Source organism: Centroberyx gerrardi, unplaced genomic scaffold, assembly GCF_048128805.1.
Source record: "Centroberyx gerrardi isolate f3 unplaced genomic scaffold, fCenGer3.hap1.cur.20231027 Scaffold_459, whole genome shotgun sequence".
In the NCBI taxonomy this organism is placed as follows: Eukaryota; Metazoa; Chordata; class Actinopteri; order Beryciformes; family Berycidae; genus Centroberyx; species Centroberyx gerrardi.
In genome coordinates this window covers 21281-35415 of record NW_027605280.1, presented here as the reverse complement: position 1 = coordinate 35415, position 14135 = coordinate 21281, and the positions used below count along the sequence as shown (strand labels likewise).

General features: G+C 42.4%; 3 protein-coding genes across 3 annotated transcripts; 2 read left to right on the top strand and 1 right to left on the bottom strand.

Moving 5' to 3' along the window:
* Positions 1-72: 72 nt before the first annotated feature.
* Positions 73-2682, bottom strand: LOC144538393 (MOB kinase activator 1A-like). The gene is made up of 3 exons (XM_078282429.1): positions 2264-2682; positions 1279-1445; positions 73-170 (listed from the first exon to the last, which is right to left on the bottom strand). Exons 1-3 carry the CDS (start codon positions 2275-2277, stop codon positions 73-75), a joined length of 279 nt encoding a protein of 92 aa, XP_078138555.1. The 5' UTR covers positions 2278-2682.
* A 178-nt stretch (positions 2683-2860) lies between these two features.
* LOC144538392 (bifunctional methylenetetrahydrofolate dehydrogenase/cyclohydrolase, mitochondrial-like) lies at positions 2861-7185 on the top strand. The gene is made up of 8 exons (XM_078282428.1): positions 2861-3014; positions 4714-4898; positions 5015-5137; positions 5465-5617; positions 5725-5832; positions 5945-6037; positions 6186-6311; positions 6457-7185. The coding sequence occupies exons 1-8, from the start codon at positions 2935-2937 to the stop codon at positions 6603-6605; spliced, it is 1017 nt and encodes a 338-aa protein (XP_078138554.1). The 5' UTR covers positions 2861-2934; the 3' UTR covers positions 6606-7185.
* A 371-nt stretch (positions 7186-7556) lies between these two features.
* LOC144538391 (uncharacterized) lies at positions 7557-12790 on the top strand. Its single transcript, XM_078282427.1, has 4 exons — positions 7557-7756; positions 8190-9443; positions 10921-11097; positions 11542-12790. The coding sequence occupies exons 1-4, from the start codon at positions 7567-7569 to the stop codon at positions 12600-12602; spliced, it is 2682 nt and encodes an 893-aa protein (XP_078138553.1). The 5' UTR covers positions 7557-7566; the 3' UTR covers positions 12603-12790.
* Positions 12791-14135: the final 1345 nt, after the last annotated feature.

Sequence of the window (14135 nt, the reverse complement as noted above, 5' to 3'; positions counted from 1 at the left end):
CTGATCATTGTAGAAACATAGATGACAGTGGGAAACTGAATGAAATGGTATGCATGGAGAGGATATCTACTGTTACCTTGGTCCAGCAGACATCACAGAGCAGCTGGTCTCAGTGCAGAACTCTGTGATGGTGCCATACAGCATATTGATTTGGTTGAAGAAATCCACCGCTGAAAGAAAAGGGCAAAAGACAAAACAAATTGGCAAATGAACAGAATAGTAGACACAGCAGACTATGACCAGACAGATGGTCATCTCCACACCAGAAAGTGCACAACTGCTGCCAGGATGCTACACTAATATCTCAACTCAACCTCACTGACATGCAAGAGAAAAAACTTTGTCTACACAGTCAGTCTCTCCTTCATTCTATTGAGAAACCCCAGGCTGTGCATCTTAACAAGACCACAGATTCGTTTTTCTTCTCTTCGAATGTATTCTTGATAACAATAATGAACTACTACTGTTCTGTGTCTGGCAGGTTCACCAGGAATGCAGCAAAACTTCGCCCTGTTAGGGCACGATCTGAACATTATTGAGTCAGTACTTGCTAATGTTGTTTTATATATTCTTACTCAATCAATGTTTTTATCTTTTTTAATTGTATATTTAACCTAGTTTAACAATGTACCTTTTGGCCCTTTATGCAAATGGAAAGTATTTCAAATGGTTTACTCTTTCTGCAATTTGTGCATAATAATAAAACAAACAACTTGTAGTAATGCACATATCTAAATCTGCACCTTCAGTAAATATTAGCTGTAATTGAATACATTTGATAAGGCATATAGTTGTTTGTTTTGGGCCTTATGTAGACCTGTAAGCACATTTTTGCACGCCCTGTATATACTGCATGCTGTAATTTCACATATTGTTTTCCTCTCATTTCCTCATATTCTCAGATTCACTATCTTTTCTCGCAATATTGACATTTTTTATCACTTAGCCTATATGTTATCATATTGTACATATTTGTTTTTTCTTTGTCTCAAATAATTCTACTGCTACTACTGCTGCTATTTTGCAAACCCTCTTAATGCTGTGATCCATACCTTCTTATACCTTCACTCACACATTTAACAAGTTGTAATGTTGAAATTTTCAGTTGTGTATATGGGCCTCATTTACTATACTTTTCTTTTACTAATTGCTACTGCAACAGCTCAACTTCTGCACAGGGATCATTTAATCTCATCAATGACCATGGGTATAAAATGCTAGTTCTTACACTGAGTGATATTCTCTTTAAATGTCAATTTATTTTACTCATCAACTTACTGTTGACAGCAATCCACTCATTGAGGTCCTCCCCCTCAGGTAGCATTACAGCCTGCCTCAGGTTCCCACTGCCCAGCGTTGCCTCGGCATGTTTCAGCAGCTCATACTGATGGGAGCCCTCTGGGATGTTCTTCTTAGGCTTGAAGGTCTTGGATGAGCGACTGCCACTACAAAGCAACAACAGTGGAACTAAGCAGCTGTCTGAAGACAGACAATTCAGTTGCATGAAATGTCTGGGTGGGAGTGGATGCTTCTGTTTGCCCTAGACATGTTATCAATAGGCTTCCTGTTTGCTTTTTCAGTCAGCAGTTACAGGAAGGTAGTCTGGCCAACATTATGAAGTTTATGCTATAACGTTACGCATGATTTTTAATCGCTATAACAATTGTCACACCGTCATTCAGTCACAAAACGCCACACGACGCTGACAAAGTTGAGTGGATGGCTTGTTTTCAGTGTGACTGAATTATGACTGTGACCTGCGTGGAGCAAGTAAAGTTAGGTTGAGTTACCGACTTGGTGCAATATGCAGGAAATGTAACAGTATCACAATGTCGTTGCCGAGAACTAGCAATAATTTTGCTCGACATTTAGTAATCACTGATGAATTTAAGATAGCAATGGTGAGGATGATAACTAACGCTGGCCAAAACTGACCAAACGAAAGCGTGAAAACGTTAGCTAACATAATGTTAGCTAGCGTTACCCAGCAGGCTAGCTAAGTTAGCACGTAAACAAAAGTTGAAGTTAGGTTAGTTAACGCTACGGGTTGGTCAACTACACATCCGCACAAATCACTCTTAATATTATTACAAAGTATGTAACGTAAAGGTTAAAAATGATTAGCTAAGCTAGCTTAGTACGTTAACGTTACACTGCCGTTAACTGCCTTGCTTTCTTTGATGTGTCTTAATATTACCTCCCTTGGTGTGACTTTGTAGAAACCTAAGATAGCTCATGCTGTAACGTTAACTTGGCTACTTACAACAGGAAGCTCATCGTGGATAAGTAGTCGCTGGAGAGCTAAGATTACAACTTCAAACTCTGGTTTAGTAGATAAATTTAAGTTTTCAACTCGCCACTCCGAACCACTTGTCAGCGCTGCTAGCAGGCTAACTGGAACCACAGCCTCTTCCTCTGTCGGAGTCTCTTCACCAGCCCAGCAGCCAGACGCTGTCGCCCTCACACGGTCTATGCAAGCAGCAGCGCTAGATGTATCACCATAACTCACTGAAACATTTGTCTTATCTGAAACCGAGTTGTCGTATTTAGAATGCGTCCACAAACATATCAGCCAAACTTGCTAAACTTAATTCTCGTGTTGTACTTTACTAGTCAACTCCAATCCAACTCAGGGACGCCCGCCCACTCGTTATACCCAGTGTTATAAAACGTGCGCTTCCAGTTTGTATAGATGGGATGGCTATGTCGGGGCAGGCAGTTGCTTGGAAACTCATTAGGTATGCAACCATTAGGAGGCGTGGCCGAGGAAGATACTGGCGTAGATAACATGCGGGTGGGGCAAGGGAAGGGGAAGAGCTATAAAAACCTTTCGGCACATTGAGTTCTTTACAGGCATAGCTCCATCAGCCCCGGTGCTTTTCCGTGCCTATTTCATAACCCCGCCGTGGTTTCTTCTTCTCACAGCTGATCAGGATGGCAACGCTCAGGGCTCTTAGAAAACTGTGCCAACACACGCAGCATCAAGTCTGTAGCCTACACATGTCCGCATCGAGGTGAGTGTGACCACCAACTATTAATTCTACACTGTACTGTTGAATGTAGAGGCACTTTACGAGGTACTGGGTGTTTTCTTTCCTTAAAGAAGGGATTCAGATATTCCTTTTCGAATGCCTCTCAGTATTTACCTGCTTTCCCTGACATGTAAATGTATCGGGTTGTGTGTTTTAAGATGTGGCAGTAAAAGTGATGGATTGTAGCGTCCTAAATATCCGCAGTTGATCACATTTTCGTGCGCCCCTAGCGTTATGCCGGTAACATTGCAGCGGCTGGGTGGCTGATGAAATAGCTGTGGGTGCTTGCACTCCAGCCAGGAGTGGTGGATCTGGTTTTTCAGCTCCTCCTGGGGCAGCTGGAGGTATTGATCAATACACAAGAGACTCGTGCGTCATCCTCTTCTGGAAGACTCAGATAGCAAACTGCGAGCGCGTGCATTAATGTCTCTTTGAAGACATGCCATTATGCAGCGAAAAAAAAAAAAATTGCAGCATCCCGTGCAGGTTTTTCTATTTGAAACGTGCTGCAGCATGATCCTCATGATTGAGATAATTAGCTAATGCTCCGCACATCGCCTAAAAACACAAACCTCATGTGCCCTCTGCACATGATGTGCTTCAGAAGCAGAGGACAGAAAGCTCTCTTATATCATACATAGCTTATTACCAAATATCACCTCGTAGATAAAACTTTAAATACTAATCGAATAAGTGAATTACATCACATTATTGTGAAACAGCCACAATCAACTCTCTTCTTAGCCTTTTATTTGGGGAGGTGGTTGGGGCAGTTGTACTTCACAGACCCGGGATATTTATTATACAGTTGGACGTAGCTTTGTATTTGAGTTTGCATGTTAGACTGCAGTTTGAGTTGTTTTCAGAATGCATGCCCTGTAACCCTGGCCTCAACACATTTTCTCTGGAACCTGGTACACTGGCCCCATGGTCTCAACCTATTTTGCCCAAGGATGTGATACTTTTCCATGAGTGTTTAATTACTTGTGGCAGAATGAAGGGCTGGTTACATCACTGTTGATGGCTCATTACTCTTCAGTTATTACTCCTCTGTGCATGCTATTACATAAGCGCTGACCATTTTTTACGCTTTTGAAATGTGACTGGAGCAGCACCACCGTCCACTCTAATCTACATAGTGCAACCAGCATGTCCTGAAAGCAGAGCGATCCAAGAGGTCTCTTAAATTGCAGTAATAGCAGTGTCGTTTACAATTATTTTTAGCCATCTGAACTCTCCATGGCTATCCTCCAGTTGCCCCCAACTTCAGACTGTACTTGGCCATTGGATCATCCAAAAGACCTCCTCTGGCCCCCTTTGCTTGTTCTTACGTTCGGTTTAGACTATCGTTTACCAGCGCTGTGTGATTGAAGATAACACCGCAGGACGTGTGCCCAAAAAACATATGGCTGGGTCAGGTGGCGCAGTACTGTATCTAATTTTGGAGACTAGAATTGGCGCTTGCCAAGGGTTAGATGGCAGAGATGTATTACAGGTTTTAGGTGTCAACAGCGCTGTTCCCACAGCAGTGAAAGGGACCATATCCAGAAAATTAGAAGGGTTTAGTTTAACACTGGCCAACTTATCCCTTGTCAATTTGAAGTGTTTGAAGTGTACGTTTTGTAGGAGTATTACTGCTAGTTGTCCTCTGACCTCTGTCTCTTTGCATACCAACTCTCAGGCAGGAGGCAGTGGTCATCTCAGGAAGGAAACTAGCACAACAGATTCGAGAGGAGGCGCGGGTCGACGTGGAGGACTGGGTCTCCGCTGGCAACAGGAGACCCCGTCTTAGTGTAGTTCTTGTAGGAGAGAATCCAGCCAGTCACTCCTACGTCCTGAATAAGACACGGGCCGCAGCTGATGTCGGTAAGAAAAGACCCGCACACCGCTACTCGCACAATGTAAAGATAATGGATCTATAACACAAAACAGTGGATTACCTGTGCTTGAGTTGAACTTTCCTCGCTTTCAACCTCCTACAGGAATCAGCAGTGAGACCATCCTAAAGCCTTCAGACATCAGTGAGGAGGAACTGTTGGACCTGATCTACAAACTCAACACAGACCACCATGTGGACGGCCTGCTGGTCCAGTTGCCTCTGCCAGGTATAGAAAGATCAGAAGAGTGAAAGGGAAAGATTAATTCTTGCTAAAGTATTGACATTTTCACTATATAACACCAGAAGGCCATTATTTAACAGCAACAATTTTCAAACAATTATGACCAACAGTATTTTTTAATGATCCATTTATTCCTTAGTCTACAATATTATCTGCATTCTGACTCGGTTACCAGTTTGTTTCCGTGTTATAAGCAATAATAGCCATGTGTGCCATAAGTTGCCTGTGTGGGCTTAAACTTATTTACTCGCATGAGACATTTTGTCTGGGACCATGCTGCCCTGACCACAACTCCCCTCTTGCTCTTCACAGAACACATTGATGAGCGCAGAGTCTGTAACGCAGTTTCCCCTAGCAAGGATGTGGATGGCTTCCACGTAGTGAATGTGGGTCGCATGTGCCTGGATCAGTCCACCATGCTGCCTGCCACGCCCTGGGGAGTCTGGGAAATTATCAAACGCACGGGTAAGAAGAGTGACCCCCTTACTTCCTCTTATACTGATTGAAAAGTTGCCTGAAACAGTATAACTCCTGTAACTAACCAAACTAACTCTCCAAATTCTCTTCTTCAGGTATTCCCACCCTTGGGAAGAATGTTGTGGTGGCCGGACGCTCCAAGAATGTTGGCATGCCAATCGCCATGTTACTGCATACGGATGGGCGTCACGAGAGGCCCGGAGGTAGGTTTCGATGATAGGGTTGAAAGATGAAAGAGGTGTGTATGCGTGTGCTTGTCTGTGCATGTTTGTGGGAGAGAGTAACACGTACTAAACTTTAGTTTTGTTGTTGCAGGTGATGCCACCGTCACCATCTCTCACCGTTACACTCCAAAGGAGCAACTTCGCCAGCACACACAAATTGCTGATATCATTGTGGCTGCTGCAGGTTTGTGTCTTCCTCTTTGCTTTTTGTCACAATGTTTCCCTTTTTTCTGCAAATCCATAAGCATTCTTAGTGTTAAAATCGTATCTTTCATGAGTAGGTAAGTTTTCTTGGGTGTCCTAACTGTACTGTGTGTTTCCTTAATTATCAGGGATTCCAAACCTCATTACCGCAGACATGATCAAAGAGGGAGCGGCAGTTATTGACGTTGGAATAAACAGAGTACAGGACCCACTCACTGGCAAAAATAGACTGGTTGGGGATGTTGATTTTGAAGGTAAGTGGTAGTGAACATTGCAGATTATTATTATATTTCTACTGGGTTATGTTATTATATTTCTACTGGGTTATGTTATTATATTTCTACAGGGCTATGCTAGGTTCTCACATTTCTATAACATTATTTTTCTGTCAATTTGTAGGTGTGAGGCAAAAGGCAAGCTTCATCACCCCGGTGCCTGGAGGAGTGGGACCCATGACTGTGGCAATGCTTATGAAGAACACCATCAAAGCAGCTAAGAACGTTCTGCTGAATCCGCCTGAGAGGATCCGCATGGCGGCCGCTTCGTAATGGGCCATACTAAATCCCAGCAACAGTGACACATTCCATCCCCAACATGCTCCTCTACCCCTCCATTTTTTACTCAGAGCAACTTGGCAAGCACCCTTGACACGGACCGGAAAGATGATAGCTTTATGGTTCTCCTCCTGCTGACGCCGTTCACCTTTCCTAACTTTAAGAGTGGCCATGCCAGACTGTTACATTTCACTCATGCATTTACACATTTATATAACAGGCTTTTCAGTATTTCTCTTTTGCCATGTATTTTTGCAGTATTTTCGGGTTTTAGGGAATCTTGAAAAGATTGTTCATTTGTTTAATTTATATTTCTACATTAATATAATATTTAAACGGGAATGAAATAGGCAAGTGAGAGGTTACGGCATGTAACTTTAAGTTGGCAAGCAACTAAAGCAGGATGATAGAGGCATGTCCCTTTTAATGTCCTTCAACTGCTTTAGTCTTATGTACAAAGAGGGTTAAGGGCTAACATCATCAGGAACAAGTATGTTTATCTATATAAGCTTTAAATTAAAAAATTCACAAATGCCTTTGTAAAAATAATTTTGAAATAAATATTGCAAATATGTTCTCTTGTTGCTTTTTATTGCAGTTTAGCGGTGCTCAAAGATCCACTTTTCCTGTACATTGTAAAAATGGATCCTCTGTTTAGAGATGTGTTATGATGAATTTCATGTAGGCTAATGGCTTTTTTATTTTATGTAATAAACTGCCGATATTTCTATAAAAAAAATGTGTGAAAACGGTTGTCATAACTTCTGCTGTGCATTTTCACAGAAGAGATGCTAATGTATCCAAGCTGTGATCCAAGCTAGGAACTTAAAAATGTGCAAACCTTCATACGGAAAGAAATTGAAGCCGTGCGCACTTCCGTATAAACAGACAAGAAGAGCTAAAAGCTAGTTCGGTTAGCTGGTGTAGCTTTAGCTGTGTTGCAGTAGAGTATCTCATGTCTAATTCAGTGGAAATGTCTACAGTCGAGTGTTTGAGAAGATTAGTCAACGAGCGACTAACTGCGGCTGCTGAGGAAATATTAGGAGTGTTTGTAAAAACAATTGTGGAGTACGAGGAAGAGATCGACCGTCAGCGCAGGCTGCTGGATATCGTTTTGAAGCCTGAGATAAGGCTGCACAGGACAGGTTTGTAAAATCATGTTGAAATCAATCAATAGGCTATTATGGCTCACAATATTGGTTATAGCGGAGCGTATACTGTGCGTAACGATACAGTGGCTGATTTGGCGCTGTTCGAGGACGTTGCCAATGCAAGACTAAGGAGAGAAATCTGATTTTTCGACATAGTTTTGAATAAAGCTTTTGTACTAGAACTTCTAGAGAGTTTTACTTGATTGTCAGTATCGAGAAATTGTCATCAATAGCGGTAATGAATTACTGGTAGCTCATTCTGAGCGGGCAGCACAGAGTGTCAGAACACCTGTATTGACTCTTGTGTTAATACTTATGATTGGCGGAGCTGACTACAGGCTCCCAGGACTTGGATACCATCTGAATGCTGGCATTGTACGTTTATATGTGTTTGATCAAGTGTCCCTTCCTTTGTCCTTTCCTTCAGACCCCCCACAGCTGGCTGTTGTTAAGGAGGAGGTTCTCCTTGACCAGCAGCACTGTAACCAGCAGAGGAACTTCAGTCTGGGTCAAGAGGACCCAGAGCCTCCACAGATTAAAGAGGAACAGGAGGAAGTCTGCACCAGTCAGGAGGGAGAGCAGCCTTTACCGCAGGAGGAGGCTGATACCTTTGAGTTGACTCCTACTTGTGATGGAAGTGACCACAGTGAGCATCGGTCTGTGCATTCAGATCCTTACCAGACTCAGAGTGTAGCAGAGAAAGAGCCTCTAGCCAACATCTTATTTAAATGGATCAAATTTGAATCTGACAGAGAGGGATCTGCAGAACCAGACAGTGACCGCCAGCTCCTCTCTCACAACTGTCCTGTAGCTGAGAGCCAAGATTACAAAACATCCAGCGTTGGGAACACAGGAGCAACTAGAACTAAACCAAACAACAAACCTTACAAATGCAACAGCTGCAGTAAAGAGTTTTTGTACTTGGCAAACTTAAAAACTCACATGAGAAGCCACACTGGTGAAAGGCCTTTCAGATGTGACACTTGTGGGATAGGGTTCACCCAAAGGTCCGACTTGAAAAAACACATGGAATGCCACACGGGGGAAAAGCCTTTCAGATGCAGAATTTGCGGAAAAGGATTCACCAATCGATATAGCATCGCCCCGCATGTTAGAATTCACACAGGCGAGAAGCCATACACTTGCAACACCTGTGGGAAAAGCTTCAACCTTAGTGCGCTTTTGAAAAAGCACATGAGAGTTCACACAGGCGAGAAGCCTTACAGCTGCGTCTACTGCGGGAAGGAGTTTGCCGATGGCTCATCTTTCACAAGGCATCTCCGAGTTCATACAGGGGACAAACCTTACGAATGTCATTTGTGCGGGAAAAGATTTGCTGTCAAAATCACTTTGAAAATGCACACCAGAACCCACACGGGGCAAAAGCCGTATAAATGCAGCACTTGCGGGCAAGCTTTTGCTCAAACCGCAACCCTGATGGGACACATGAGGACCCATACAGGGGAGAAGCCGTTTAAGTGCAGCACTTGCGGGAAAGGTTTTGCTCAAAAACATGGCCTGAAGGTACACATGATGACCCATACAGGGGAGAAGCCGTACAGATGCAGTTTCTGTGGACGAGGGTTCACCAACAGCTCAAACCTCAAGAAGCACATGACTGTCCATACTAGTGCTGCACAGAGTACCAGTGATTTAAAAAGTGTCTTCATACTTGATATGTGAAGTGGTACTAAACATTTTCCAGAATCTGTTCTGTTATTTGAAGTTTAAGATCGAGAGCCCGAGATCCCGGTCCCTCCAGACCTCTCACTATAACTGTGTGTATATCCCAAGTGTAAGTAGAGGCTTGACTTGAACTTGTCATTACACCATTTGATATTCAGTTACTATTTCATTATTTGGTTGAATGTTTAATTGTTATTTTGTATAGATCCCTATGAATTAGAGACTATCAGAGGCATGTTTACATAACTCCTCAATTGTTTATATTATTGTGCTTTTATATTTTTATTTTTATATTCTAGTTGTGTGCTTATATTCTGTTTCCTGTTCTCTGCTGAATCCTTTTACTTTTTGCTGATGCAGCGGCCTAATTTCCCACGAGGATAAATGGTTTCATTTTATCTTAAATAAACTGCTCTGGATTTGTCCATGCTGAGTGTGATTGGCTATTTGTTACAAACCCCGACCCTTGTTATGTGAAGGTGTTCATGGCTGGATTAGAAAATCCTGGGTTGACAAAGCAGGTTGATAACGTTTTTGGTGAGACCAGCTTTGTTGTTTGAGGGAAGTTTTGGATCTAGAACTAATGGGCATTAAAAAGTTTGTAAAAACTATTCTGTTTCCGTCTCAGGGCTAGACATGCGAATTTATTGATGAGTGCAATTTTAGAATGGTAAGTATAACCTGCATACTCTTTGGTCACAATGGCACATGATTAAAAACCACTGAGCTATAGCCACTTATTTAGTTTCCACTTGCCAAAGCAGAGTCAGTTTGGAGAAAATAATTATGCATGATGAATCAGAATGTAAACAATGTAATCAATGTGAGGTTTTAAAGATGTTACAAAATAATAAGCTCTGCAGAGCGGTTGACAGTCCATGATGGGACTAAAGGCTCAATTGCAGTGTTAGACTTATTCATTTATTTATTTATTTATTTATTTATTTATTTATGTATCTATTTATTTTGTAGCCCCTGTTCTTGATTTCAAATGCAGTAATGACTTTATGGATCAAAGTCACTAGAAATTCTACACTGTCATACTAACACAAAACTTCTTACACAAAATCACTTCACATGGTTGACTTTGCAGTGGAAATTTAGCACCACCTTGTGTTCATATCAGGCATTACACTTAATACTAGTGCCCAAGTGTTTCTCAAGTATTGTGGGCTGGAAGCTGGTGGAAGGGAGGAAAATCAATGCGATCCCTCCCGTCCTGTGAAAACGCACCATTGTAATGCGTTGTTGCAATTTTTACGATCCAATATAAGCTCGTATCTGATTTTATTATTATTGTTAGTCATGCATTTCCGATGAAAGATAAGCTTTAAAAGCTAAAATAATAAGCGGAACGTTTCCCATATAAAATAGAGTAACGTTATATAGAGTCCGGCGGAAGTACACATACAACATGTGAGAGACGAAGAGTATGGTTAAGCTTTAGAAAAAGTATCTCATGTCTAATTCAGTGGAAATGTCTACAGTCGAGTGTTTGAGAAGATTAGTCAACGAGCGACTAACTGCGGCTGCTGAGGAAATATTAGGAGTGTTTGTAAAAACAATTGTGGAGTACGAGGAAGAGATCGACCGTCAGCGCAGGCTGCTGGATATCGTTTTGAAGCCTGAGATAAGGCTGCACAGGACAGGTTTGTAAAATCATGTTGAAATCAATCAATAGGCTATTATGGCTCACAATATTGGTTATAGCGGAGCGTATACTGTGCGTAACGATACAGTGGCTGATTTGGCGCTGTTCGAGGACGTTGCCAATGCAAGACTAAGGAGAGAAATCTGATTTTTCGACATAGTTTTGAATAAAGCTTTTGTACTAGAACTTCTAGAGAGTTTTACTTGATTGTCAGTATCGAGAAATTGTCATCAATAGCGGTAATGAATTACTACTAGCTCATCCTGAGCTGGCAGCACAGAGTGTCAGAACACCTGTATTGACTCTTGTGTTAATACCGGTACTTACGATTGGCGGAGCTGACTACAGGCTCCCAGGACTTGTCTTGGATACCATCTGAATGCTGGCATTGTACGTTTATATGTGTTTGATCAAGTGTCCCTTCCTTTGTCCTTTCCTTCAGACCCCCCACAGCCGGCTGTTGTTAAGGACGAGGTTCTCCTTGACCAGCAGCACTGTAACCAGCAGAGGAACTTCAGTCTGGGTCAAGAGGACCCAAAGCCTCCACAGATTAAAGAGGAACAGGAGGAAGTCTGCACCAGTCAGGAGGGAGAGCAGCCTTTACCGCAGGAGGAGGCTGATACCTTTGAGTTGACTCCTACTTGTGATGGAAGTGACCACAGTGAGCATCGGTCTGTGCATTCAGATCCTTACCAGACTCAGAGTGTAGCAGAGAAAGAGCCTCTAGCCAACATCTTATTTAAATGGATCAAATTTGAATCTGACACAGAGGGATCTGCAGTACCAGAACCAGACAGTGACCGCCAGCTCCTCTCTCACAACTGTCCTGTAGCTGAGAGCCAAGATTACAAAACATCCAGGGTTGGGAACACAGGAGCAACTAGAACTAAACCAAACAACAAACCTTACAAATGCAACAGCTGCAGTAAAGAGTTTTTGTACTTAGCAAACTTAAAAACTCACATGAGAAGCCACGCTGGTGAAAGGCCTTTCAGATGTGACACTTGTGGGAAAGCGTTCCCCCAAAGGTCCGACTTGAAAAGACACATGGGATGCCACACGGGGGAAAAGCCTTTCGGATGCAGAATTTGCGGAAAAGAATTCACCTGTGCATCGAACCTCAAACGGCATGTTCGAACCCACACAGGCGAGAAGCCTTACAGCTGCGTCGACTGCGGGAAGGAGTTTGCCGACGGCTCGGCTTTCTCAAAGCACCTCCGAGTTCATACAGGGGACAAACCTTACGAATGTCATTTGTGCGGGAAAAGATTTGCTCTCAACTTCACTTTGAAATCACACACCAGAACCCACACAGGGGAAAAGCCGCATACGTGCAGCACTTGCGGGAAAGCTTTTGCTCAAAAAAATGGCCTGATAATACACATGAGGACTCATACAGGGGAGAAGCCGTACAGATGCAGTTTCTGTGGACAAGGGTTCACCAACAGCTCAAACCTCAAGAAACACATGACTGTCCATACTAGTGTTAGTACCAGTGCTTAAATGAATAGTTCAGGAATAGTCGCGTTCATATGAATCTTCCCCACCTGTGTTTACATTCCTACGCATAGGTGTACTGTACATCACACAAAGTGAAAGGTTTCATCAGTGCAGCCCTGGGTGAACATGAGTGAATAGAAAATCTTTCCACAATCTCAATGGTTGATACAATATTTTATCAATGAAAAGTGTGACTACTAGGGCTGCCCCCGACCAAAGATTTTCCTAGTCGACTAGTAGTCGTTAGTTCAAGCCATTAGTCGACTAGTCGTCGCACGTTTATGATATTATTGTAATTATTTAAATATATATATATTTTTAAAAACACACCGAAGTCGCGGCTTCTCGCGGTCAGAAACACCGGTGAAATACACTCTGGTTCACCCAAAAAAAACACACAATAGGCGTAGGCTATCAGTCGCTTGCTTTGAGCCCCGCTGCTGCACAGAGCGCTGTCCGCTTGTTTATTCAAAGTTTATTAATATTGAACGTGTCGTGTGTCCAAATTGCACCAAATCCGACACTGCACATCCTTGGGTCCCCAGCAATACACCCACCAAGTGCAACCCTGGTCTAATAACTTTTTAACGACAAGGTGCAGCTCCCGAATGGAGTTTGAGGTTGTTGTTTTTTTCCCTGCGACTAACTGACCAATGAAAACTTGGTCGACAAAGACTCTTCTCATCGACTAACGTTTGGTCGACTATTAGGGGGCAGCCCTAGTGACTACTGTACCTTAATGATGAGGCAGTAATTAGCCTGTGTATTCACCCTTTTACAGTATCTGCAATTTTCCTCAAGTAGCAGCTACAGTGTTGTTTTTTGCTGTTACAATGTTTTTGTGTTGCTCATATTCATTCATTATAATAGTTTGTTGTTCAGAGGACATACATTTTCATAATCCACTTTCCCCCATATTTTCCATTGTTAAAGTCTATTTAATGTGTTGAAATGGTTGGTGGCATATGTTTACATAAAATTGTTTATATTTTTAGTTTTGCATTCTAGTTGTGTGCTTATATTCTGTTTTGTTTTCTCTGCTGCATCCTATTACTTTTTGATGCTGCAGTGGTGTAATTCCTCACAAGGATAAATGGTTTCATCTTATCTTAAATAAGATGCTCTGGATTTGTCCATGCTGCATGTGACCCGACCCTTGTTATGTGAATGCGTTCACAGATGGATTAGAAAATCCTGGGTTGAGAAAGCAGGTTGATGACATATTTGGTGAGACACTGCTCTCTAGAATATTAGAGAATAGAATCAGATTGTAATTTATACTGGATTGTAACTCAAAACTGTACTGCCCCTTAAACGACTAGACAATTTTTAGTAACTTCCAACACTCTTTGGCACGGAGCCAAAGCAGAGCCGTAGTTTAGCAAGTAAACAGTAAACTGTGGGACTTCTGCACCGGCTACATCAGTTATGTGCGCAGATTCATTTCAACCAAACTCTTCACCAGCTGATTCCACCAGTTAGCTCCCTTTCTGGATGAAGTTGTTAATCAGTAAAATCAGCTGGTGTAGTGTTTGT

Coding starts and splice junctions, on each gene's coding strand:
- LOC144538393 (XM_078282429.1), bottom strand. Junction 171..1,278: donor TGAGTGGATTGCTGTCAACA/GTAAGTTGATGA, acceptor CTTTTCTTTCAG/CGGTGGATTTCTTCAACCAA.
- LOC144538392 (XM_078282428.1), top strand. CDS start 2,935: ATGGCAACGCTCAGGGCTCTTAGAAAACTGTGCCAACACACGCAGCAT. Junction 3,015..4,713: donor CTACACATGTCCGCATCGAG/GTGAGTGTGACC, acceptor ACCAACTCTCAG/GCAGGAGGCAGTGGTCATCT. Junction 5,618..5,724: donor GGAAATTATCAAACGCACGG/GTAAGAAGAGTG, acceptor TCTCTTCTTCAG/GTATTCCCACCCTTGGGAAG.
- LOC144538391 (XM_078282427.1), top strand. CDS start 7,567: ATGTCTAATTCAGTGGAAATGTCTACAGTCGAGTGTTTGAGAAGATTA. Junction 7,757..8,189: donor GATAAGGCTGCACAGGACAG/GTTTGTAAAATC, acceptor CCTTTCCTTCAG/ACCCCCCACAGCTGGCTGTT. Junction 9,444..10,920: donor TGTCTTCATACTTGATATGT/GAAGTGGTACTA, acceptor TGTCTAATTCAG/TGGAAATGTCTACAGTCGAG.